A 24,849-nucleotide genomic window follows, 5' to 3' on the forward strand; every position below is an offset into this window, starting at 1 on the left:
TTCTTTTCCTCACTGCCTACTATTCTAAAGATTCCCTGAAACAGAGGCCTCTGAGATATTATAGGCATTGTTCTACGAGCCTACACAAACGGCTAGGTACATTCTAGGATTAGAGCCTTGGTGGTGATGAGAATCTCAGACTGATCCCCTATTCAAAAATATCATTGTTCCACAGTCATTATTTAGTGTATTCAGCAAATACGCACTGAATAAGCATTATCCCTCAGAGAAGCAGTTGTCTAGTATACCACATGACTCTAACCACTTGTACGGCCAGGCCCTCTGTGCCCAGTCACGTCATGTCACCCATAGCTCTTCCTTTCCTTTGTTTCAGCTGCAACTCTTTCTTTCTGTTACTCCTGTCTCCGGTCTCTTATCTTCTTTCAAATACGGAAGAAGCTTCGTAAAAGTAGGAATTATTCCTAACTCAACAATGTCCAATTGAATTTTGTGTTATGCTGGAGATGTGCTAAATCTGTGTGGTCTAGTGGCATTGGCCATTGGTCACATGTGGCTATTGAGCACATAAGAGTGGCTAGTATGACTGAACATGGTTTTTTAACTAATCTGAATTTAAACAGCCACATGAGACTAGTGGCTGCATTATTAGTGTACCTTTTATGTACTCATGGTAATGTTCCATCTTGCTCACTGATATGATTTAGAAGCATTAGGAGCTGTGCTCTCTGCATTGGACACTCTTCTTCAAATTATAGTTTCCACTGCATGATATATTAACAATGGTGGCACCTGAAACAGTTTTATTATACAATGTGTACAAATACTAAAAGTTTTAAAAGAGATCACAAATTCATTTTAATTCCAATTTTTAAATATATCTTAAGATTTGTTGATAGTTTTTCAATATTCTTTCCTCCATTTAGTTTATTATATGAGTGGCAACTGCAGAACAGAGCACAGAACTGGGAACAGTAAGTCCTAAAAAGTAGTCTCCATTCAACAGGACATCTAAAGTTCCGATTCCTGATCATTCCCAACCAACTTACATTAGACAGATGGAACCCATTAAATCCATGAAGCTTCACTCTGAATCCTTAATACAATGAAGTAATTTGGGGTATTAAAATTATTGATTATTTCTTAGGGGTCTGGAAAGCATTAGTTTTAAACTAAGGTCGACAATATTATTTGTAGCCATCAGTATTCCCTAAGTGTTAAATATGGGAAGTGTTAGAAAAACATGCCTTGGAATTCTAAAATTATACTAGTATATCTAGCACAACTCAAATAAAACAGCAACCAGCAAACAAACAGCTTTTCAAATCAAGACTTTTTCTTTAAATTTAGAGCAACTTTTTCAGTTACTTCATGCACTACACAAAATTTGTTAAGGGAGAAAAATTCCTTAAGTATTCGGTGGGTCACTTATTTTTTTGTATGCGCTTACTTTCTTGCTAATTTTCTCAGAGTCACAAAACTGATTGTCTAAAGCTGAGCAGAAAAAAAAAGGGGGGCACATCGAAGCACATCACAGCACAACACAGCACAACATTGAAGAAAATAAAAATGAGAAAATGAGCCGGGGAGGGCAGAGAAACACCATAAAAGCGCCATGTCATCTTACCTTATCTTGGGACTATTTTAAAAGTATATTTAGAAAAAAAAAACAGGAGAAATAGAATGCAAAAAATCAGACAGGGGAAAAAAGAAAAAAATGTTATGGTTGAATGAGTTACACATTTAATGTATTCCTTTTAAAATGTTACACTCAGAATACTTTGCTTGATTATACTTAACGTTCTTTAAAAAATATTTGCCTCTGAGCATAACATGAGTTGCCAATGTCAAAAATAAAAATGACTTACATATAATAGCAACGAATAATGGTGCAATCAAAATTAGAAGTGGAAAGGCCTGGAATTACCTTCAGAAAAAAATTATAGGAGACAATATTCTGGTTTCATATTTCACTGGATGTCAGTTGCTATAACTTTCTACATACTAGTGATTGAGTCACAAAATGTGAGGAAGAGAAGGCTCCTAATTATTGCATTATAAAAGCTACAGAACAAGATACAAAGACTCCTGAGATCCTTTATGATTCTGCATATATTTCAACTGTAACTTGTTGCTCTCTATGATTATCTAAAATAGTGTATATTTTTAAAGCTGCTTTTCTTCTTGTTAATGACACCTGTTACAATTGAGTTTAAGGCCTTTTAAATATATATTTACAGAGACAAAGTTCTACTAAGTTATATGAGTTCAAAATTCTATTTTAAAAAGACTAGCTCGAAGAAAATCAATTCAATATCTGCACTGGGCCACACCAACCACACTGAGAATAAACTCCAAGGTTTACTTTGTGGGAAGTGCCATTTACTATTAGACAATGAAACTTTTTACAACAGATTCTTAAACTATAGGAAAATGTCCTTAGGGCTCTGGCTTAGAAGGTTTAATTATTAGCTTTAAAATAACTTGACTGTCAGCAAACAGGCTGTTAATCCACCCCAGGGGAAAAGAAGTCTCCAAATTCGGGACAAGGTCCTGTTTCTTTCAAACAGTGTAAGAAAAGTTTGAGTCAAGGTTTTCCACATACAAAAGTTTTACGCTTCAGTTGTAAGAACTGAATTTACCACTATTCCTGTCTGTGACTTCTGGTAAGTCATTGCTATACTAACAAGTTCCTTTACAAACAAACTAATGAAATAGTTTGGAAGAGATTGTCTATACTTGATAATTTCGATAAATATACTTTTTTTCAAGGATGCTGTCTTTGAAATCTCAATCATAAATTGATTCTTGTAGTCACAAAGAAGTATAAACAACTTATACACATATTTCTTGCTTATTTGCAATTAAGATTTTATTTCAATATGGAATAAAATTTAATTTTGAAACATTTGACCTGGATTGGTTCTCTCGTATCAGTGAGCTCATTTGTTACTATGCTTGAAGCATGACTACAAAACGTGGGAACGGATGAACAAACAATTAACATGTCCAATCACATGAAATTAAGGACTGAGAAACCACAAAGGAAAACAGCAGAGCATGTGTATTTGAGAAAATTGCACCAAGTTCACACCCTCATCCAAAGAGTACATTCTGGGATAATGTGGAAAATGAAAATGATGTGGGTTTATGGCAAATCATGGTTGTTTTAACTTAACTATGAAAAACAGCAACAATCAAGTACCTGGCAGAACGGGCTCCAAGACTAAAGCCCATGTAACCCTCTGCAGGCAGGGAATCATCACCCAATTCCTTAAGGTCCTGAGGCCCAAGATATTTGTCTGTGTCCCCTGTCATCGCATCTTCACCTGCAGATGTACAGAGCAAAACAAAATCAGAAGGCTCCCTTTTGAGTACATATCAGCTATAAGAAAAAAAAAAAAAAAACCCACATCTTATCTCATTATCTTATCTCATTTCCATCTACCCCTAGCCCCTGGATAACTTTTGTAACTGCCATTTAGGAAGAAGAAAGCATAGGTAGAGGTTAGTATACAATTTCAAGAGTAAATTTAAGTAATGTATCCATCTCCAAGTGTTAAGTACCAATTTACAAACATTACCCCTAACTCCATCCTCCACCTTTTTGAGCCCCAGCTGCCCAGAAAGGTGGATCTTTTGCGTCAGAATTTTCCTCAGCTCACCCTTGATGAGGGCAGCTTGTTTGAACGGACAAGAATTGGAAAATGAGAGCTATCTCATTACTGCTCTTAAAATTTTTGTGGGAAGGGAACAAGCTTAAAAAAAAAAAAAAAAAAGGTTCTCTCACACACAGGATTTCAGTTTGGGGCTTATGTAACTAGCAAGTTATTTATGTGTGCTATAACTGCTCATTTGGGGGACTTCGGAACACATTAATTTTGAACTGTTTCTAAACCTATCAAATTAACAAACAAGCTGTCCCAGGGCTTGAAATCCACTTGGAAAGCAACTCTGCCTTCTATGGAGATAAAATGGGGGGGGGGGGGGAGGGGGTCCCGTAGTTTGAAAGGAGGACCATATAAATTGTTCTTAAAAGAGTTAATCACATAAAATAGTTTTACTAGCTACACATGGCTAACGTGACCTCACACAGAAAACCACATTCCAAGAGTGACAGGGCAGGTTTTTCAATTGTCTTTGCCCTCTGGGATGTTTCCCATCCTTCTCAAAATGTAGCTAAGGCTGTGAAAAAGTTCCTTCTACTTACAGGCAAACTCTCTTTCTTTAAGACCCTTTTCCCCTTTCTGGAAACAAGCTTGGCTAGCCCACAGAGATTCCCCAAGTGTGCATGTTGTATTTTCTCAAAGGTAAGTGATTCATCCGCCACAGCCCTATTTTCCCACTCCATTCAGCACCCTTTACTATTTCCATTCATTTAAATTCAGGAAACCACCAGAGCTCAGCTTTTAAACTACCAATCAGGTCTAAAAATACACTGTCAACTACTGTTTTTGCAAATGTAAAAAACTAAACAGATCAACTTTCTACTGCTATCCAGTACCAAGAGATCATTTTAAGTAACGATTTACAGCTGGGCGAGTTGCATATTCATTGCATCTGAAACAAAACCAGCACATCCCAAGTACAACTTAAAGAAAAAGTTCTTACTCTGTGGTAAAGCCATTTCCACCAAGCTGGGCTGACCAAATGTTTTCCTGATGTTTCCAGGAATTTCTTAGGCAGTGATTTAGAATCAACCTCCAAACCAGCCCAAGCAAACCAATCCCTGGGTTGGATCCACTCTCTTCACCACGGCTGCCGAGTTCCCCTCAGCATCTCGGTCTCCTTGTAGGCAACTGAGGAATCACACATCTTTTTCCCGCTCCTCAGAGTGCAAAGATTTTCAAAATTTCAGACAGGAAAAAAAAAAAAAAAAAAAAAAAAATCTGGCGACACTTAATTGAGATTAAGATCCTTTTGATCCCTCCGCAGACATCCTTTTAAAGCGCCTTCTGATTGGATTAAGAACTCTTCTGGCAAGCCTCTAGCAGGACCGAATGGTGACATAAATGCAAGCCCATGAGTTATTTGTATGTAAATATGAGGACTGCTCCGGTGTAGATTTTCCGTAATTTGATACCAGCGCTCAGTGGCTAACTGGGTAACTGAGACCGCTGGAAACGCTGGGAGAAAGTACGAGGTGCTGCATTTAATTAGGAGGTGGCTCTTCTCAGATATGAATGAAGCAACAGCCAACTCAGGTAGAGAGCAAAAACATTAGAAGAAAACAAAGAAGTTGCCCTGGTGGGGAGTGGCCAGGAGCTCCAGGCAAACTTTCAACTTTGTTCCTAGCTGGGAACACCAGGAGCCTCAGTTATTTATGGTCCCTGTCAGGTGGAAGGAGGGGAAAAAAGGAGAGAGGGAGGGCCTGCCCTTGAGTTGAGATTGTGAAACTGTGGCGCGGAAGCAGCTTTTGCAGAGCTCTCAAAGACGCGCCGTAGAACACACTTTTGCTGATTTTTAAAATCAGGAGTTTGAAGAAGAGAGCAGAAGCCAGACGTGCCGGGGAAAGCAGATGGGTGTTCTGCTCTATTTCTGATGCAAATTCAACTCTTTAATACTAGAGGCTCTTACTGGTTCTCCCTCCTTGAGAGGTCCTGCGAGAGGGAGCCAATCCCTTGGGAGGGTCCTGTTGGCTGGAGAGGTCACTGTCACCCCTTGGTAGGAGGCAGTGCCCAAGAGGTGTGGCTGCCACTTTGCTGTTACTTTGTCTCTTTGCTGGAACTTAAGGCCTCCCTTCTAGGCGGCTCCACCCTGTTTATGCTGACAATGAGGAAAAAATTAGCAGGGTTTCTGCATTCTTCATTTGGGTACACTGGAGAGGCCACTTGAGCCCCTACCCACCTAGTTGGAGAATTAGACTAGAAAGCAAGGGTTTTGAAACTGTTTTGAAGTAAGCTGCCTATGGCAATGATTTATAACAATGCATGTACTCCCCTTGGAATGTTACCTAAATGTACAGCAATTTGAATCTGTAGAGCTGATGCGGTGGCAAACAAATTTGTTTTTCCTGGGTAAATGCATAAATGAACAAATGAATGATTCACAATATTAAAATATGACAGCTGCTGCTTTTATCTGATCAGCCTGATTGTAATCAAATGTAAATATACAGAAATAGAAAGGAAGCCCTTTTTAATGCCTGGTACATATTGAAAACTATTCCCAAGCAGAAGAATGATTTCCAATCTCTGTAAAGAGGGAGGGAAGCCACAGTTTAAGAAGAATCATGTCTGATCATTAATCTGGTTTTTCACATCTAAAAAATAAACCAAACTACTTAGCAAAGCCTTTTTCAATGACTACCATTCATTCAAACCTCCATGTGATACCATGCGTCTTCCCCTGGAGCTGGTTACCAGCTTTGACTCTGGTCACCCTGGCACACCCACCCTGCCTGCCTGTCATACATTATTTCAGTCCTTAGAATTCCTTTAACTCAGACTTTGAACCTTTACACAGGGTGTACTTTCTGGATGAAATCTCTTGCCCTCTTCTCCAGCTAATTTCTCCAATCTCTGCCTCTTCTAGCATCCCTCCCATCTCCTCTCATCATTTTAAGTGTGGGTGTGCCTTGTTAGAATGTACTGCCAGGGAAAACACCTGTTGACTCCTCCTGTTGCCTGGTGAGATCCTGGAGACTAGGAATCATCTTTTTCCAGGTTTGGCATATTTGAAGAACCCTCAAAGTTTTGGAATTCATGACTGCTAATAAGAGGTTCATTTATTTTTATTTTGTAAATCTTCAAGCCACAGTAATTTACATTCTTTGCAAATTAAACGTAATGACTGGCATACAGTAAAGTTTCAATGAAAGTTGTTTCCATTATTCTTTACCCATTTTTTTAAAAATTTCAGAATGGTCAGTATGAAACCAAAAGCAGCCCTGGGTGGGGTGACGGTGAGAACCGTCAATTCATTTGGCCAAACATTAATACAGACAGCCTGATTATAGTAAATAATCATGTACTTTCCATTTTAGAACAGTGAAAATATTTCTTTTAAAAGTATGGAATGGGGCTGGGATTGTGGCTCAGTGGTAAAGTGCTTGCCTAGCATGTGTGAGATATGGGTTCGATCCTCAGCACCACATAAAAATAAAGTATTAAAAAATGTGGAATGTAAAGATTAACGCAAAAGTATTATTTTAATGCAGTTTTTCACAATCAGTGCTCTGGGTTCAAATCCAAGTTCCACCACTTATTGACTGGGTGACCTTTCAAATGCCATGTAACTACTCTGAGTCAGAGTTTCAAACTCTACAAAACTGGAATAAGATGGCTGCCCCTTCTGTGATTTTCTGGGGAATTAAATAATGTACAAAGGTCAAGCCTAATCAATACTGTGACTATTGTTCTATAACACAGCTTTCTCCAGTGCCCAAATATCTGAACACATGAATTCACATAATTAGCATTTAAGCTGCTTCTATTTCTCCGGGTAAATGAAAAATCTGACCATAGCAGCAAACTGTCCCTTCATTCAATCAACTAATACAGGGCCTGGCTCATCATAGGTATTCAAAAATACTTGCTGATAGAATGAATGAATGATTGAACAATGACAATAAAATTTCCAGGCATGGTGGTGCACACCTGTAAGCACAACAACTCGGCAGGCTTGAGGCAGGAGGATTGCAAATTCAAAGCCAGTCTTGGCAACTTAGCAAGACCCAATCTTAAAAATTGAAAGGGCAGGGGATATGGCTCAATGGTAAAGCACCCCAGGTTCAATTCCCAGTACCACAATAATAATAATAAATAATAATAATTTACTCCTTTCAATAAGCAAAACATTCTATAATCATTGTATACGATGACACTACTATTCCATAGATTAGAAAGGATTGAGATGAATTGTACTGAGTGACTTGTTAACTGCCTCTAATCCACTATATAACCCCAAAATATTTTGGTTAGTGCTATCTTCTAACAGGTACAAGTGTGTATAAGCCAACCAATATAATTCCATAAATTACACTCATTCAATGGAAGAAATGTTTAGTTAAAAATATGTATGTTATCAAGAGCCACATATGTTCACCATCCAAGAAGTATCTAGGTAGGTTTCTGTTTCCTAGATGTGTTTGGGGCAGTGGAATAACAGTTGTATTACAGGTTAAGTCTGACTACCTTTTGACAAAGAGGGTATTGGTAGCCTTTAAAGATGTCCTTCTACACCTACCCGCAATGACCCATATTTGCTTCTTCCCATGTCCTTGCATATAGACCTTACTTGGAATCCGGGGTGGCTAGAGTTTTGAACAATAAAATTCAGGGAAAATGATTTCTTATGACCTTACAGGTCCTCTCTGAATCTTAGAACACTTGTCCAGTGGAAGCCCAGCTCAATGCAAGAAATCTGATTACCATGATATTACTATGTTATAAACAAGCTTGAGACAGGAACATGGAGAAATTTCTTGGACAGAGAACCAACCAGTCCTCAGCTTTTCTAGCCATTCTAGCAGAGGTGCCAGAGTTCTGAATAAAGTCAGCATCTTGGATACTTAGTTACTCCTGCCTCTGTTGCAATCTGACTGCAATCTCCTGAAAGATCTCAAGAGTCCAGCTGAGCCCAGTTAACAACAGAACCATCCGACAATATTAAATTTAATGCTTAGTTTAGAAATGGGTTATTACTTTGTAATAGGTAACCAAAACAGAGAAATGAGAAATGACAAGGTCCAAAGGTAAGTCAAAGAGGTCACACACTAGTTGCCTAATGCATCCCTAATAAATCAGAGTTAGGTTTCCAGCACATTATATGATTAGTATAGACAAAGACCAGGAGAAGTACAGTGGCCAGTGCCTTAGAGAAGGTTTCATCTATTTAGTATTGACTTCATGCCTTTCAAAACTTTCATTGAGCCTGATGTCCTTATTGTTAATCCATTTATGTCAATAATATACCAGAACATAGAAAATGCTTTAAAGAGAACGCAGAACTCCTCAAACCTACCTTGAGCCCATCATTAAGCAATAGTAAAAATCCCAATGGAGGCATTTACTTCAATTTCTCAGCTCTCCCCCTTTTCCTACTCCTCTGTTATTTCATGCTTAGGCTAGGAGAAAAGATTTCCTGTACTGTAACGAACCATTTATAGACCTGTAAACTTTGTCTATAGGAAAACAATACAAAATAAAATCAAGAACAAAGGAGAGAAAGAAAAAATAAACTAAATGATTATCAAGGACTGTGAACCAAATAGGACTACCCTCATTTCTTTTTAGATTTCACGTAAATGGTCTGGTAAGTGACATAAAACACTTTATCCAACTTCCTGGCAATCTTCATTATACCCTCTAATGATCCTTTTTTATGACAAATAAAGAAATAGTTCTTAGCCTAATATTTATAAGTGTTTTTTTTCCCCTAGAAGTTGTTCTTTTTTCTTTCTCCCCTCCTACCTTCTTTTCTGCATATAATTTGCTTCTAATTTTTTTCTACCTTAAGACCACCCCCCCCCCCCGGGGAAAAAGAAAAAGAAAGCAAAGAGCCAAAAAAAAAAAAAATTGGTTGCTTTTCTAGGAATGAAAGGTTTTTCCCAGCTGGTTGGAGACTTCATTCATAAAGTTCCTTAATATAACAAACTACATAATTAGAAATTTTGCTCAGAAGTGCTTAATTCTTTTCCTTTGAAATGCAGAATCTTCCCCAAATATGTATTTTGTGACATTAAAAAGGTGAAATTATAGTACAAAACCTCCAAATTACATGAGGTTTTTAAAAGGTAGATTGGAAAGAATAATAAAACAACCTCTATACTCTAGTGATGTATTAGTTGGTTTCTTAATAGGACTCAGTAAATAGTCCTATACAGAAGTAGTTAATAATCAAACTCACACAACTTAATTTTACTGTTATTCTTTAAAAAATTTATTTTTGATTATATAGCAAAGAAAGGAAATGAAGATTACTGAGAAAAAAAAATCATTTAACTATTTCTAGTCTGTACCATAGGAAAGGAGAAAGAGATCAATCACATCATTATAATTAACACCAATATTTGTTGAGCATTTACTATGTTCTGGGCACTGTTCTTGGTGCTTCATATAAATGTGGGGGAGCATATAAACACACATAAACATATGTGTTATCTAATACTCATAACCTTATAAAATAGAACTGTTATCTTCACTTCAAGATCAAGAAAACCTAGTTTGCAATGATGGGATAAATAATCCAAGATCATTTAGAATAGCTGATCCAAGATCAGCTACTCAGGAGGCTGAGGTAGGAGGATCACAAGATCAAGGACAGTCTAGGCAACTTAATGAGTCCCTGTCACAAAATTATTAAAATACCAGTTTTCACAGACATAGGGAAGGCTGGGGATGTAGCTCAGTAGTAGAGCACCTTGGGTTAAATCCCTAGTACTGGTGGTTGGGGGAAGGTGGGGTAGATGGGATTCAAAATCAGTTGATTTGACTCTAGATCCCTATGTTTAACTACTGATGTGTACTGGCTTTGGAACAATACTAGGGTTTTGGGGAGCAAGGGATTTTGCAAGTTTTGATTCCATATCCAGTGCCCAGAATAGTGCCTGGTATATAGTAGGTGCTCAACAAATGTGTGGGATGATTGAAAGACCAGCGATTGCCTCTGAAGAAGAACTATATTACTGGAGGGAGGGGGAGGGAGACTTACTTTTCACTGTACACTCTCGTACCTTGGGAATTTTGTACCATGTGCATCTATCACCTATTCAAAAAATGAATAAAATTAACAAAAGAAAATACAGGGACTGCAGATAAATCATATGGGCTGTGTGTTCTGGCCACCCGAAACAGTATTATATCATACGTAAGCCTGTCAGGAAGAGCTTAAAATGTGCAAGAGTATCAGTGGATGTCTAGTAAACATGGAGAGGAAATGCAAGATTTTATGATATTCTACCTTACTTGCTTCATGTAAGAGATGGAATAGAAAAAATGAAGTAAGAAGACAAGGAGAAGGAGATGCATGTTGTTTATGTGCGATTTCTGGTAACTTCCCTGTGCTCTAAAGCAGTAGTTCTCGAGCTGTGGCGTGCATCAGAATCACCTGAAAATTTGCATTCCTAACAAATTCCCAAGTCATTCTGAGGCTGCAGGTCTACGGACCACACTTTGAGAATCACTAGTTTAAAGGAATTTTACAAGTACATGAGAGTTACCTAATGGTAGTATTGACTGTCAGGATTATCTGTTTTGCAGGTGGGAATTAACAGAATAATTAAAATACCAGCTTCAGTCACCGAATTCAGTAACTAAATGCCAATACATACACATTATTTATATCAGCTAGGATACTTGTTAAACCGCAGATGACAACTCCATAGGTCTAGGGAAGGCCCTTAGTTTGGGCACATGTAATCAACTCTGAGGGAACTTCAGTGTTGCTGGTCTGCAAACCAATGTAAATATTCAGACAGTATAGCCAACTATTGCCTTTGAAGCACTTAGTCTCCAGTAAAGAATAGGCCACACATGATAACAAACATTGTACTAGTAGTATTTATTTAGTGCTGAGTGACAGACCAAGCATGTTTCAATGTACTCATTTGATTCCCAACCCTATGTTACTCTCAGTCCCCTTTTATAGACAAAGAGGAAACATATTCAAAGAGATTAACTGATTCTTTAAAACTCATATGTTGCCAGGATGTGGTGGTGCACACCTGTAATCCCAACAACTCAGGAGGCCAAAGCAAGAGAATTGAAAGTCCAAGGCCAGCCTCAAACCCGGTGAGACCCTCAGCAACTGAGCAAGATCTTGTCTCCAAACAAAAATAAAAGGGACTGGGGATGAAACTCAGTGGTAAAGTGCCCCTGGGTTCAATCCCCAGTACCAAATAAATAAGTAAATCCCCTTAAAAAAAAAAAAAAAAAAAACTCATATTAAGTCAGGGGCAGAGTCTAGGTTGGAACCTACCCAGTCAGGTTGCAGAAACCAATCCTTAACCACCACACCACCATGGCAGAAGAGCAGCAGGAGAAACCACAAACTATTACAGGAGCTCCATGGACTGCTTGATCAAGTACACTGGGTAGAGGCTGATGGAGGGTGTGCGAGCTAAGCTAGGTAGAGAGAGTGAAAATGGGAAGTTGGCCATTCCCAGAAGAGGACACAGTAAAAAAGTGAAGGGATGGTGATGTTCTGAGAATAGCAAGCCAGTGACTTTGTTGAAGTGAGAGGCAAGTAAATGAGCTGTAGGAAATGAGCTGGTTGGACCATTTCTTTAGGACCCTTGGAATTGGATTATAGAGGGACAAACTGCCATCCCAGTGACCACAACATATGGCCATCAGTGGATGGAAATGCAATTATTTTGTTGACTTAACTCTTTTGTAAAACTGAAGTTTCACACTCTCAAGCTCTTCCCCATCCTCTCATGCTATCCTGCCCTAATTCTAATCCTAAAGCAGGAAGCAGGACAGTTGTATCCATCTGACAGAAAAAGAGGAAGTGCCATTTACTGGGTTCTACTCCAGTCATTGTTGTAAATGCCTCATATACGCTATTTCTTTCCATCTTTATAGCAGCCCTGTGTGGTATGAGCCCCTTAAAAGGAGTTATTAATGAGAAATAAGATCTAACATGTTTTTACTTGCTGAAAGTTCAAATAAGGGACACAAAAATATATAGATAACTTCTAAGAGGAACTTTTTCCATTAAATCAAAAGCTCAGTAGAAAGATTTATCTCTCTTATCCTACATTTAGACAATAAATTTTCAACTCAGAGCATCCAAATGACTATATTTGCTCACAGGACTTTTCCCTTGATCTTCTGGTATTTTCAGTCTCAAAAAAAGCAAGGAAATAGAAGTAGGAAGGAAGAGGAATACAGTAGGATTAGTGCCCTGATCCATTCAAATTTAATTCTAAAAGTCGAATTCTACCCTAAAGTCAAAGAGAAAGTTCCTTAGATTCCAGATCTGTATTTCTCCTTTTGTTTTGCATTTTGGAGCAGGAGCCTAGGTAACTAAGGTTACTGTGAAGATTTTGAGAGGTGATAAAAGGCAGGAGGTGAAGTGTGGAGGGTGGAGGAGGGTGGAGGAGGTCCCTTGTGTTCCAGGGACTTCTGCATCAGGCTGGAAGACCAAGGGGAGCTACAGCCCAGCTCACTACTCAGGGACCTTCTGGCATGACTGCAGGCTCAGAGAAAAGCTGACAGCCACAGGCTCAAGCTAAAGAATATGGCAGTTGCCCTCCTGCTGGGTGTTTGACTGGCCTTTCCCCTCCTCAGGAATGAGAAGAGGAGGGGGACTTCACTTTAACCCTTCATTTCCCATCATCTCCTTGCAGCAACCCTTGTTCTTTCAAAATAAAATCAAGACTGATATATAATACTACTCTGCTTTTCTTCTCAAAATAGGTGATAACCATGGGGTAAGTTTAGAAAAAGATTAAATGAACCTCGAGTACAATAGGTGACTTGTAGGAGACTGAAGAATCATGTTATCTTTTAAGATCCATGGACCCCTGTGGGACCATTGCTTCAGTCTTCTTTCCTTCCGGAAGCTATCAATGCTCATTAGACCCTGGCTTTGTAGGTGGCCAAAAAAGAATGGGATTTGAATGGCACCTCTCAAAGGACATACTGCTGTCATCCCATGGAACTAATGATTATAGTCAGATTAATTTTTTTTTTTAAAAAAGTGCAAACTCAATTTCATTCCTAAACATTATTCTGCTCACTGTGGCTGGATGTGCCTCTTTTTAAAGAAGTGTATGGCAGTTTACTGCTCCTTAATCCTGGCTAGTTTCTAAAGTAAGCATGCGTGACTCAGTGCTGGAACTTTTCCAGACGTAGAAATGAAAAATGTCCCCTGTGATCTTGGTTGGGTTAATAAACAAACCCATCCCAGAAAAGAAAAAGGATTCAGAGTTCGTCTTTTCAAAGACCTAGAAAAAGATAAATGCTAAGACAGACACTACAATTTGTTTTCATATTCTTATCACTACTTCTTAACCCTGATGTAGAAATTCACTCTAGTCAGCTAAGTGGGATTAGACATTCCCCTGACTTGGTCATTTAAGCACCTAAGGACAGAGTACAGGTTGAAAGGAGGACAAGATTATCCACCCTGCTCCCATTACTGAAAATCCAGGCCATTTGTAAAGAAGACTAGATAATGAATAACGACTGGCCACAAACTAGTCCTGTGAAATTAGGCACTAAAATGTTGGTTCTAACAAGCAGATAAATGAGGAAGCTAAATTCAAGGCAGCAGTATCATGGCAATGGGTTTCTTCTGTTTATACTTTCTTTAGTTCATCATCTAGCTTCAACCCAAACCAAGACCTCATTGTCTCAGTTGTTCATTAGCTAGGTATATAAAACTGTGTACAGTACAGGAACTTGTTCACTCTTCCTTTGTACTTTCAAAGAAGTATCAGAAGTTGGGGGTGGTCATATATTCCTGTAACTCCAGCTAAGGCAGGAGGATTGCAAATTTGAGGCTGGCCTCAGAAACTTAGCAAGACCCTGTCTTAAAATTAAAAAACGGAACTGGGGATGTAGCTCAGTAGTTAAGTCTACCTGAATTCAATACCCAGTATCTCCCCCACCCTCCCCACCCCCCAAAAAAGGTACCAGGGGTGCTTTGCCCAAAGAGGGAGGGAGGGAGGGAAGGAGGGAGGAGTTGGGGGAAAAGAGAGACAGACAGACAGATTTGTTTTTCTTTCCGTGCTAGGGATCAAACCAGGGTACTTTATCTCTGAGCTACATCTCCAGCCCCTTTTAAAAAAATTTGAGATAAGTTCTCGCTAAGTTGCTGAGGGCCTTAAACTTGTGATCCTCCTGCCTCAGCCTGCCTAGCTGGGATCATAGGCATGCACCACCACGCCCTGCCAAAGTGTATATTTTGTGGGCAAGGACTTGACCTCTTTTCTTATACCCAAATGTCCATGACTAAAGCCAGGCAATAAACACCTATTTATTGGTGGGTTTTGTTTCTAACCAATACCCCAACGACATACACATTCAAGGCAGACATGTGGGGTCTCTTCCCAGTTCTCGTCCTCATTGGGGTTCTGGCCCAGGTGATCAGGACCCCCTCCACTGCTCCCAGCTGTCTGCCCTCCGCCCCACCCTCTTGCCCATTCATTCTCACTTCTGACATTCCCTGGGTTTACCTTTCTTCTCTCTGTAGTAAGGATACTAATATGAACAGGAGGGATGAAAAGTGGATGAGGATCTACTTTCACATGAGGCAAGACAGACTTTTCAGGTGGATAGACAGAAGCAGAAATTATTTCAAAGGGAAATGGCACATTCAGAATTACACCTTGTAATATGGGGGGGAAAAAACCAGCCTGTTGACTAAAGTAAATAAGGACGCTAGGACATTTAACTCCCTGCCATCTCTTAAACATTCCACAGGGTGCTTAGCTCTCAGCTAGAACAACAACAAATGCATTTCTGGTCTGACCTTCCTTGCCCATACAAGGTCTATGTGCTCTTCCCTGTCTCTACCCATGCTGTCATATCGTCATGGGTGAATGTGGCCACGGAAAAGGTTATCAAAGGTTCCTATACTGCATGTGCTCATTTGATTAGCACATTCCACGGAAGCTTCTCTCATGGAAGCATCTTCCCTGGCCTCCACAGGAACCTACTCTTCTAATTTCCTGACTCACCATCCCTCCCCACTGCCTCTCCATATCCTTCCATGTTCCTCTTCTTAAATGTCAGTGTGCCCAGAGTATTCCAGAACAGCTGCTTTTCTTCCCTGTGTCCTGCCCTAGGGGACTTCACCTAGGCCAGTGCTTGGTGTCACCACTCCCACTGCTGAGCTCCTGTGGAGGCCTGTGGTTTCCTGTCTCTGCTACTGACCAAAAAGATTTCTGAACTTTGAAACATCCCCACCCTTCTCCACCCCTCCCTGCACTTTCTGCTTGTCCAAATTTATCTATTCTTTAAAATGCTTTTCAAGCTCCTCTTGAGGCCTTTAGTCATCTCCCTTTCTTTTGAATTTCCTTATCACATGATCTGTTCTTTGCTTACGCGTCTCATTAAGCAGGTCTAAGCAAAAAGCCTAAATTCAAATTCCAGTTTCCTTGACTATGGGAACTCAAACAAATACGTAAACTCTTTCAGCCTGATTCCTTAATGTAAATCAGAACTAATAACACCTTAAATTAGGGCTTTAAATTAGGACTAATCGGATTAATAATAGTACTAATAATGTTCTCAAGTACTTTGAGAAAATTAACCAAGATAAGGTACCAAGTAACTAATATTTACTGAGTGTTACCATATGCCAGATTCTAGGCTAAACACTTTATGAATGATCTCATTTAAAACTGAAATAACTAAACAGCTGTAGGGCATTCATCCAAGTTACCAAACAACATCCATGTTAGAGCAGAAGTGAAGTGCAAAGGCTGTCAATATCAGCCCCAGCACTGATCATCTGCATGACCTTGACCAAAGTTCCACTTTGTGGAAACTTATTTTCCACATCTATAAAATGAAAATAGCAATGGCCCTAATTCAGGCTCACTGTGAGGGTGAATGACACAATGCATGAAATGTTTATAGCTTAATGTCTAGCACATTACAAGCTCAATAAATGAGCAAGCACCTTGTTTATGATGCTGAAAGTGTTCATTTATGTGGAATCCTGGACAGAGGCAGAGCCTCACATGGACGGAGGCCGGTGGATGCATTCATTCATGAATGAGGGCATATGTGTGCATGTCCTAAGAGCTGTAACAGTGACCAGGACAGCTCCGCTCCTAGGGAGTTCACAGTCTAGTTTGAAAGAAAATGAACAAAATTAATGAAAAACTTGGAAAACTAAAGTTTCTGAGCCAAATGCAGTCCTTTGCCTATTTTTGGAAATAACTTTATTGTCACACAGCCATGCCCGTGTGTCCAGATAGACTCTCCGGCTGCTTTATGTGTTATAATGGCAGAACAGAGTGAATGTAAGAGAGAACATATGCCTGAAAATTTGAAAATATTTATCACTTGCCCTTTACAGAACAAGTCTGCTCCTCCCCCTGAAATTAATGATTAATAAAAGATGAATACTAAGAAGGAATCAAAAACCGTGACTGAGAGGAAAATGGAGATAGCCAGGGTCCACATCACAAGGGATTTGTTCATCATGGAAAGACACTGAGATTATTCTGAGTACAATGTGAAGCATTTGGGAGGGCTTTTCGTTTTTCTTCTTCTTTTTTTTTTTTTTTCCTTGGTATATGTTTGTATTATTTTATGGTATATTTGTATTATTTGAGAACCGGCTACTTTTATCATGAGATATACCAACACAAATATGTAAAATGTAAATGTACATTTAAACAAACGATTATAAAATAAACACCATCCAGATCAAGAAATAGAAAACCATCAGCACCTCAGAACCCTCCCCCTCCCCATCTCAGGCCTCTCCTCTCTCCTTATGGCAATCACTTTCTTTATAATATAATTTTCCTTTTTCTGTTTTTTATTTTTTTAATTGATTTTATTTTTTAAATACATGACAGTGGAGTGCATTACAATTTTTCATATCTCTGTATATAAAGTATGTTGACACCAATTCATGTCTTCATACATGTACTTTGGATGATGATGTCCATCACATTCTACCTTCATTGCTAACCCCCGACCACTCTTTTCCCCTCCCACCTCTATGCCCTATCTAGAGTTTGTCTATTCCTCCCATGCTCCCCCTCCCTACCCCACTATGAGTCAGTCACCTTATATCAGAGAAAACATTTCGCATTTGTCTTTTTTGGGATTGGCTGAATTCACTTAGCATTATCTTCTCTAACTCCATCCATTTATCCCCCACACATCAGAAAGAGCACTAATCTCTAGGGTATATAAAGAACTCAAAAAGCTAAGCACCAAAAACACAAATAACCCAATCAATAAATGGGCCAAGGACCTGAACAGACACTTCTCAGAAGAGGATATACAATCAATCAACAATATATGAAAAAATGTTCATCATCTCTAGCAATTAGAGAAATGCAAATCAAAACCACTCTAAGGTTTCATCTCACTCCAGTCAGAATGGCAGCTATTATGAAGGCAAACAACAATAAGTATTGGCGAGGATGTGGGGAAAAAGGTACACTCATACACTGCTGGTGGGACTGCAAATTGGTGCAGCCAATACGGAAAGCAGTATGGAGATTCCCTGGAAAACTTAGAATGGAACTACCATTTGACCCAGTCATCCCTCTCCTCTATCTATACCCAAAGGACTTAAAAACAGCAAAATACAGGGACACAGCCACATCAATCTTTATAGCAGCAGACTTCACAATAGCTAAACTGTGGAACCAACCTAGATGACCTTCAGTAGAGGAATGGTTTTTTAAAAATGTGGCATATACACAATGGAATATTACTCAGCAATAAAAGAGAATAAAATTCTTTCCTGTTTTTAAATCTCTGTATCTAATCTTATAATCCTAGTCTATTGATCCCTGGTTGTGATGAATTCTCTTGTCTTTGCATAACCTACACCCAGCAATTAGACTCATAGATTTAAACCCTACAAGAGTTTATGTTCATGTGTACCAGGAGACTTTTAAGAAGGGTTGTTTCAGGTTTATTTCCAACAGCCTCAAACTGGAATCAACCCACAACAGTAGAGTGAATAAATTTATTACAGCACAACAGGCCGTAATGGAAATGAATGAACTAAAATTATATGCAAGAGCATGAGGGAATCTTAAAAGTGTAACTATAAGCTTTGGAGGGTTTTAAGCTGGGGAATGGAATAATATGATCCAACTGATACTTTTAAAGGACTGCTGTGGATACTATGCAGAAAGCTGAGTCTCTGAGACAAGTAGAGACCTATAAAGGATGCCTCTGTCTATCCCCTGAGACAAATGTTGGTGTATTGGATTAGGGTGGTGACAATGGAGATGGACAGGAAAAGAGGGATTTGAGATGTATTCTGGAAGTAGAACAGACGTGACTTGCTGAACTAGATATGAGCGGTAAGAAGAGGGAGACCATATAACTCATGGGCTTTGTCTGGGGTGGGGAAGCCATCTACCAGATGGGGAAGGGTAGAAAGAGACACTTTCTTGGAAGGGTATGTTTAGGGCTTGATGAATGATCTGAGAATCTAAGTGGAAATGTGCATAGTTGGAGAAGTGGAGAGTGTGGGTGAAAATCTCTAAGCAATTCCAATGGCAAAGAGAGGATATCAAAGATACAACAGACTTTGTTTTAGAGTAAAGCCCTGTCACAGTAAACAGATCATTTTCTTTAGCTGGAAATTCTTTAAGATACAAATGCGCCTGGGGAGAGTCATTATAAAACTATTTAATTAATTCAGCACACAGCCTGTGACTCTCAGTGACAAAAGGGTTTAATGGAAAGAAGGAATATGGCAGGTACATCCTCTACCCTAGTGTTAGAAACAAGTCATTATCTTTCCTTTGGGTCTCCCTTTCCTTCTCAACACCCAATCACACATGTACTGAAGCTCTGTCATGTGCCAAACACCATACTCAATTCTTGTATTTACCAGAGAATGAAATTTGGTCTTTCCTTCTGGCATTTCAAAAAGTTACCATTATGACTTCATCATTGCCAGATGCATGCAACTATGTATGACCAATTGTAAACAAAGAAATATCAGACAAAAAGCTAAGTGACATGGATTTAAAAGTTAGTCCTAGAATGATAAAATTTAAGGTGAAGAACATTTTTTTTTTTGGGGGGGTACTAGGGATTGAACCCAGGGGCACTTAATCACTGAGCCATATCCCAAGCCCTTTTTAAAATATTTTATTCACAGACAAGGTCTTGCTAAGTTGCTGGCTTTGAACTCATGATCCTCCTGCCTCAGCCTCCTGAGTCATTGGGATTATAGGCATGTGCCACTGGACCTGGCATGAAGAACAATTTCTGTTGCTGCTAAAAATAGCAATGACAATATCACCACCACTCCTGGTACTCAGGGTGAAGCTCAATGGTGGAATGCTTGCCTAGCATGTGCAAAAGCCCTGGGCTCAATCTCCAGCACTGCAAAAACAAAACACCCCACAATGCTGAGGCACAGTGGCACATGCCTGTAAACCCAGTGACTTGGGAGGCTAAGGTAGGAGATAGCAAATTTGAGTCCAGCCAGGGCAATCTAGCAAGAGCCTGTCTCAAAATAAAAATAAAAAGGGCTGGGATATAGGTCAGTGGTAAACAATTTCCTGGATTCAGTTCCCAGGACCACAAAAAACAAAACCACAGCACACAGACACAGACACATACACACCTTAATTTTTGGTACACCTGAGGGAACCTAATCTTTATGGCCTCTTTCCAGACCTGTTTAGCTAATAACATAATAGTCCTATTTTCTTATTAGGATGATTAGCAGATTTGGGTAGCAGGATAGTCTAGGTTTTTGGCACAAGATTCTAAGGAGTATTTTTTTTTTTCTGGTGGTTTTCTTAAGATTCCACTTCACACTTCCCAAAGCAATTCCTGTTCATTTTTTGAGTATTGTTTCATATCAAATTCTATTTATTCTCTCCTAATTGAGAATATGCTGATACATTTACCAAAATCATTGAGTTCCTAAAATCTATCCAAAATTATGTTTATATTTATTGAACTTGAATTTCTACTTTGAATTGCATACTTCTTTTACCCAGTCAGAGGAAAGTCTATTTTGGTAGTTTCATTAAATTCTTGAAAAAAATTATTATCTTGTGACAGTGTTTCATTTCCAAGAATATGATGTGTTCCTTATTTAGGTGCATATTTATCCCCTACCCCTTTTTTTGTAGCAAGAGGTACTTGAGATTGAATCCAGGGTCTACTTACCATTGAACCATACCCCCAGTCATTTTTGTTTTGAGAGAAGGTCTTGCTAAGTCAGGCTGACCTCAAACTTGTGATCCTCCTGCCTCATCCTCCCAAGTTGCTAGGAATACAGGCTTGTACCACTGCGCCCAGCACATGTTCCATTTATTAAACTCACTATGCTAACTACATTATTTGTCTTTTGCCAGAATCAATGCAGTAGATATCTGTTTTACAAATGAGAACACTAAGATATGGAGAGAGATGGAGGCTTCAGGTTACAAAGACACTCAGATTCTAAATGGTGGAGCTGATAGATACATAATCGAAAAGTGGCAAATTTTTGCAATCTCCTTATGCTAGCATTTATTTTAGGACATTCTATAGCCATTAACTGTTCATTTGTACAAATGGTATAGACTAAAAAGTAGATTTACTTGAATAACTTAGGTTCTTTCTACTTGACCGGAATAGAGCAATTCCCAAAGTGTTTTCAAAGGAACACTAGTTCCTCCACAAGCCTGGGGACAGAGCTGTTCTATGGCAAATGTTTGGTATACATTACATACTACTGTGATTCTCTCAAAGATTCTGAGAAGCCTTTTAAGAAAGCAACTTGTTTAACTTTCTTCAACCACAGAGCCAGTTTCATGAAGCTGTAAAAAAGGTTAAAGATGTTTTTTTTTCTTTTTACTCTTTAGCACTCTGAGACATTTATCCAGAGATAATATGAGGTTTAAAAACATGTTTGAGTTTAAATACACACACCTTATAATTGGATGGCACTTTGTATTTACCAAAAAGGAAAAAAACCAAAAACCTCCTCCAGCCCTGAGGTGTCATTTGAATGTGCTGTTTATTTTTATTCCACATTTGCAAAGAAAGGTCTAGATTTGTTAGGAATATTTTCAAAGCCTTGCAGCCACAGAAGGTCAAACTGAAACTCAAATTCAGATTTTCTCAAACCACCTTAAATATACTCCTTTTCTGTAGCTAAACACCAAGGAGCTCTTGGGTTCCGTATATAAGAACACAGATCAAGTTAGACCAACCGTGAAAGAGATGATCTAAAATCACAGTGTCAGACCTGTCCTCTTGACCAGCTTTGCCACTAACCTCGTGGCTCTGCTTCCTCACCAGTGTAATGGCAGGACTGGGCTCACAGGAGCCCAACCTGCCCCTTCAGTTCTTGGAAATCAGCAGATCTTCATTATTATGACTTGCCAGTGACTTCCACTGGGCACAAAGCTGAGCTGAGCAAGCCCTTCCTCGCCCTTACGTCACTCCACTATACGCTGCACTTCACAGCTTATCGTTTATATCAAACTTATTCCTACCACACTTACACTTGGCCTTTTAACTTTCTTCTTTTACTATTCAGTGTGTGAATTTGATCCTGAAAGAGATTTTGCAACCCTATCAATTTTTTTTCAGTAGCTAAGAATTAGATGATTCTTCCCAGCCAAGGGTTGGTCTCCCTCGGCTGATGTCTCATAAACCTGCCTGGTAGAGTTACATTTCATAGAGCTGCCTGTTTGGTTTTTACTTGCCTGGCTTAATTGCACTTCTCGTTATGTCCCATCTATAGTTCTTTAAATCTGTAATTATACCCCATCCCACTAGAATTCTGCAAGCTAAAATTATACACACACACACACACACACACACACACACTTACTTCAATTTACAAAAGACACTTTATAGGGATTTGCAATTTAAGATCAAAGTTGAGCCAAAGCCACTTTGAAATCCCCTAGGAGGGCAACCCAAACTAGAAGAACTTGGCCCTTAATCTCAATTTTCTTTCTTTCTGTCTCTCCCTACCCTCTTGTTCTTTACATGTATCCTCTCCTTTCTCCCTTCTTCTTCCTTTCATATTTCTTTTCTTTTTAGATTGCAAATTGCATTGCAAAACATAAGAATCTAACTGGCACTGGAATCAAGATATTGCTTCTGTATGTATATTAAGGTAATGTGTATGTAATAAATATGGAGACAAAAGACAGTAGAACATTGAGGACCTATAAACTTGCCTGTCCCTCAGAGGACTCCACGTGCCTCCATCTGCATACCTGTGAGCTAACAATACACCTAGATAAAGCTCTTTTGTGTCTTTGCTTCACCTGCTTGGCTTCAGTGCTGACCCTGCAACCTTTGTTCTACTCTGTATCTCTGCCTCATTGTTCAATGTTAAATGATAACATTGTGGAGACTTGTTTTCCTTAGATTTCTTCTGTTTTTTTTGTTTTTGTTTTTGAGAAATTAATTTAAACATTAGTAGAACAAAGGAAGAGAGAAAAACAAGGAGAAAGCCAAGAAGAAAAAGGAAAAGAGACCAGTCTTGGCATTAATCTCTTGATAATTACTCTATTTTTATAGGTTAAGATTAAAATTTTATTTTTCCATATTACAAACTCATTCTTCTTTCTCAATATAAGCTAGTACTATATGTTGCTTATTATTTTTATTTGCTTCCAAAAGCTTCTGTTAAACCTCAGCATCCTGGGATATCAATGTGGTGATCTCTCACTAGTTCTTATAGATAGATTTATTCACAGTATGCCTATGGTTTCATGGAGATAACATTTGCCACAGATGCATAAGGGCTTACTCTAACTGGCAGCAATAAATCCAACTAAAATGACAATCAAAGCTCTGGTGAGACTATCAGGCAAATGAGTCAGAAGTCAAACTGTCATTAAAGTTGTAGGAGTCTTTTTAGAATCAAAAATTTCAAAATGATTGGTTTGGGGATTTGCAATAATATAGAAGTGCTAATTTATGCATCAGAGAACAACATAAACACATGATTGGGCAAATGTGGCTTGGCAGAGTTCATATAAGGAACCTTAGCTGACAGTGAGTTGAATTAAATGTCTATTTTAACTCCCCCAAATCTTAGTCTTCAATAATTGGTTTTTAATATCTTCCATAGAGAAAGCAGTAGCCCTACTACTCTGAATTGATTAGGCTTCAGCTAGAATACTGTGCTCAATACCACCTAAATTGTAGATCCATATATACAAGTTGAAATGCATACAGGGGACCAGGTTGGTGAGGGGAGGGGAACAGCAGGAGGAAATGGAGATGATATGCCCAGAGGAAGAACAAAAAAGACTGAGGAAAAAAAAATTGGAAATCTATTTTAAATAAGTGTTACATGGGAAATGTAGTTTTTTTCTAAATAGCACTTAGAGCCCAGTTCCCTCATGAACTTTGTCAAATATATCAAAGTCCGAATCAATTATTAGAAGCCATAGGAAGGTCAATAAAATGGAGAATTTTTGAAGACAGCGGTTGTTCAAAATTGACTAGGTAGTTTTGAGAATCAGGGAAATTCCATCCTGTGAGGCATTTGGGCAAAAGAGCTTCTAAGTAAATAAAAAGATTCTAGCACTAGATGTTTGTTCAGGTTGAGTGACCTTTAAGAAATTCTTTCAACATCAAAATCTATGACATTTTGAAATCAACTTGACTTCAATAGTCCATGGAAACACCCATGAAACAAGAAATAAAGAATTTTTAAATTAAATCTTTAATTTAAAATTTATCTGTGAAACAAATATAATTAAAATTTCTGAATTTCAAATTTGCAAGTTGAGTGAAAGGAAATGATTGTGATTTCTAGTTAAATAGGTGGATCTATTTTCTTCAAATTTAGAGATTCAAAATGAATCTCATTTTGAAGTTATTCTATCAGTTGTCTGCATATATAAGACTGTTATATAGTCCATTCAAACTTGGCCTCTCATCAGTGTGGCTAACTTTGGATATTTTGTTAAAAGACCAATACATTTTTAATGTCTGTTTGTCATATTTCACAATTATTTCATTTGAAAGCAAACTTTTGACATGTTGTATATGTGTGTGTGTGTATATATATACACACACACATACATACATATATACATACATTATGTTCTTACATGGATATATCCATGTAAGAATATAATCTGTTTTATCTTCTGCACCCAAAATATTTATTACTCAGAAATGTTGCTTGACAATACACTGTATGACAGCTAGACATATTACTGTAAAAGTCCTAATGCAGATACAAAGATGATCTACTTGGAGATAGAAGGGAGATGAACATTTATCTAATGCTTTAGAGAAA

At 38.5% G+C, this 24,849-nt stretch overlaps 1 protein-coding gene across 3 annotated transcripts in view; it reads right to left on the reverse strand.

Moving 5' to 3' along the window:
* The window catches only part of Ank3 (ankyrin 3), a 321,771-nt gene that overhangs the window by 93,964 nt on the left and 202,958 nt on the right, over positions 1-24,849 (reverse strand). For 2 of the 3 annotated variants that reach the window (XM_076834220.1, XM_076834219.1), the window contains exon 1: positions 1,586-1,593. Coding sequence is in view for 1 of the 3 variants with exons in the window: in XM_076834218.1 (XP_076690333.1) it covers positions 3,164-3,287 (124 nt within the window). In the remaining 2 variants the exon portion in view is untranslated. Of the gene's footprint in view, positions 1-1,585; positions 1,594-3,163; positions 3,288-24,849 lie in introns of those variants that run through there. The other variant, XM_076834218.1, reaches the window with a different exon arrangement.

Source organism: Callospermophilus lateralis, chromosome 15 (assembly GCF_048772815.1).
Source record: "Callospermophilus lateralis isolate mCalLat2 chromosome 15, mCalLat2.hap1, whole genome shotgun sequence".
NCBI classification, from domain to species: Eukaryota; Metazoa; Chordata; class Mammalia; order Rodentia; family Sciuridae; genus Callospermophilus; species Callospermophilus lateralis.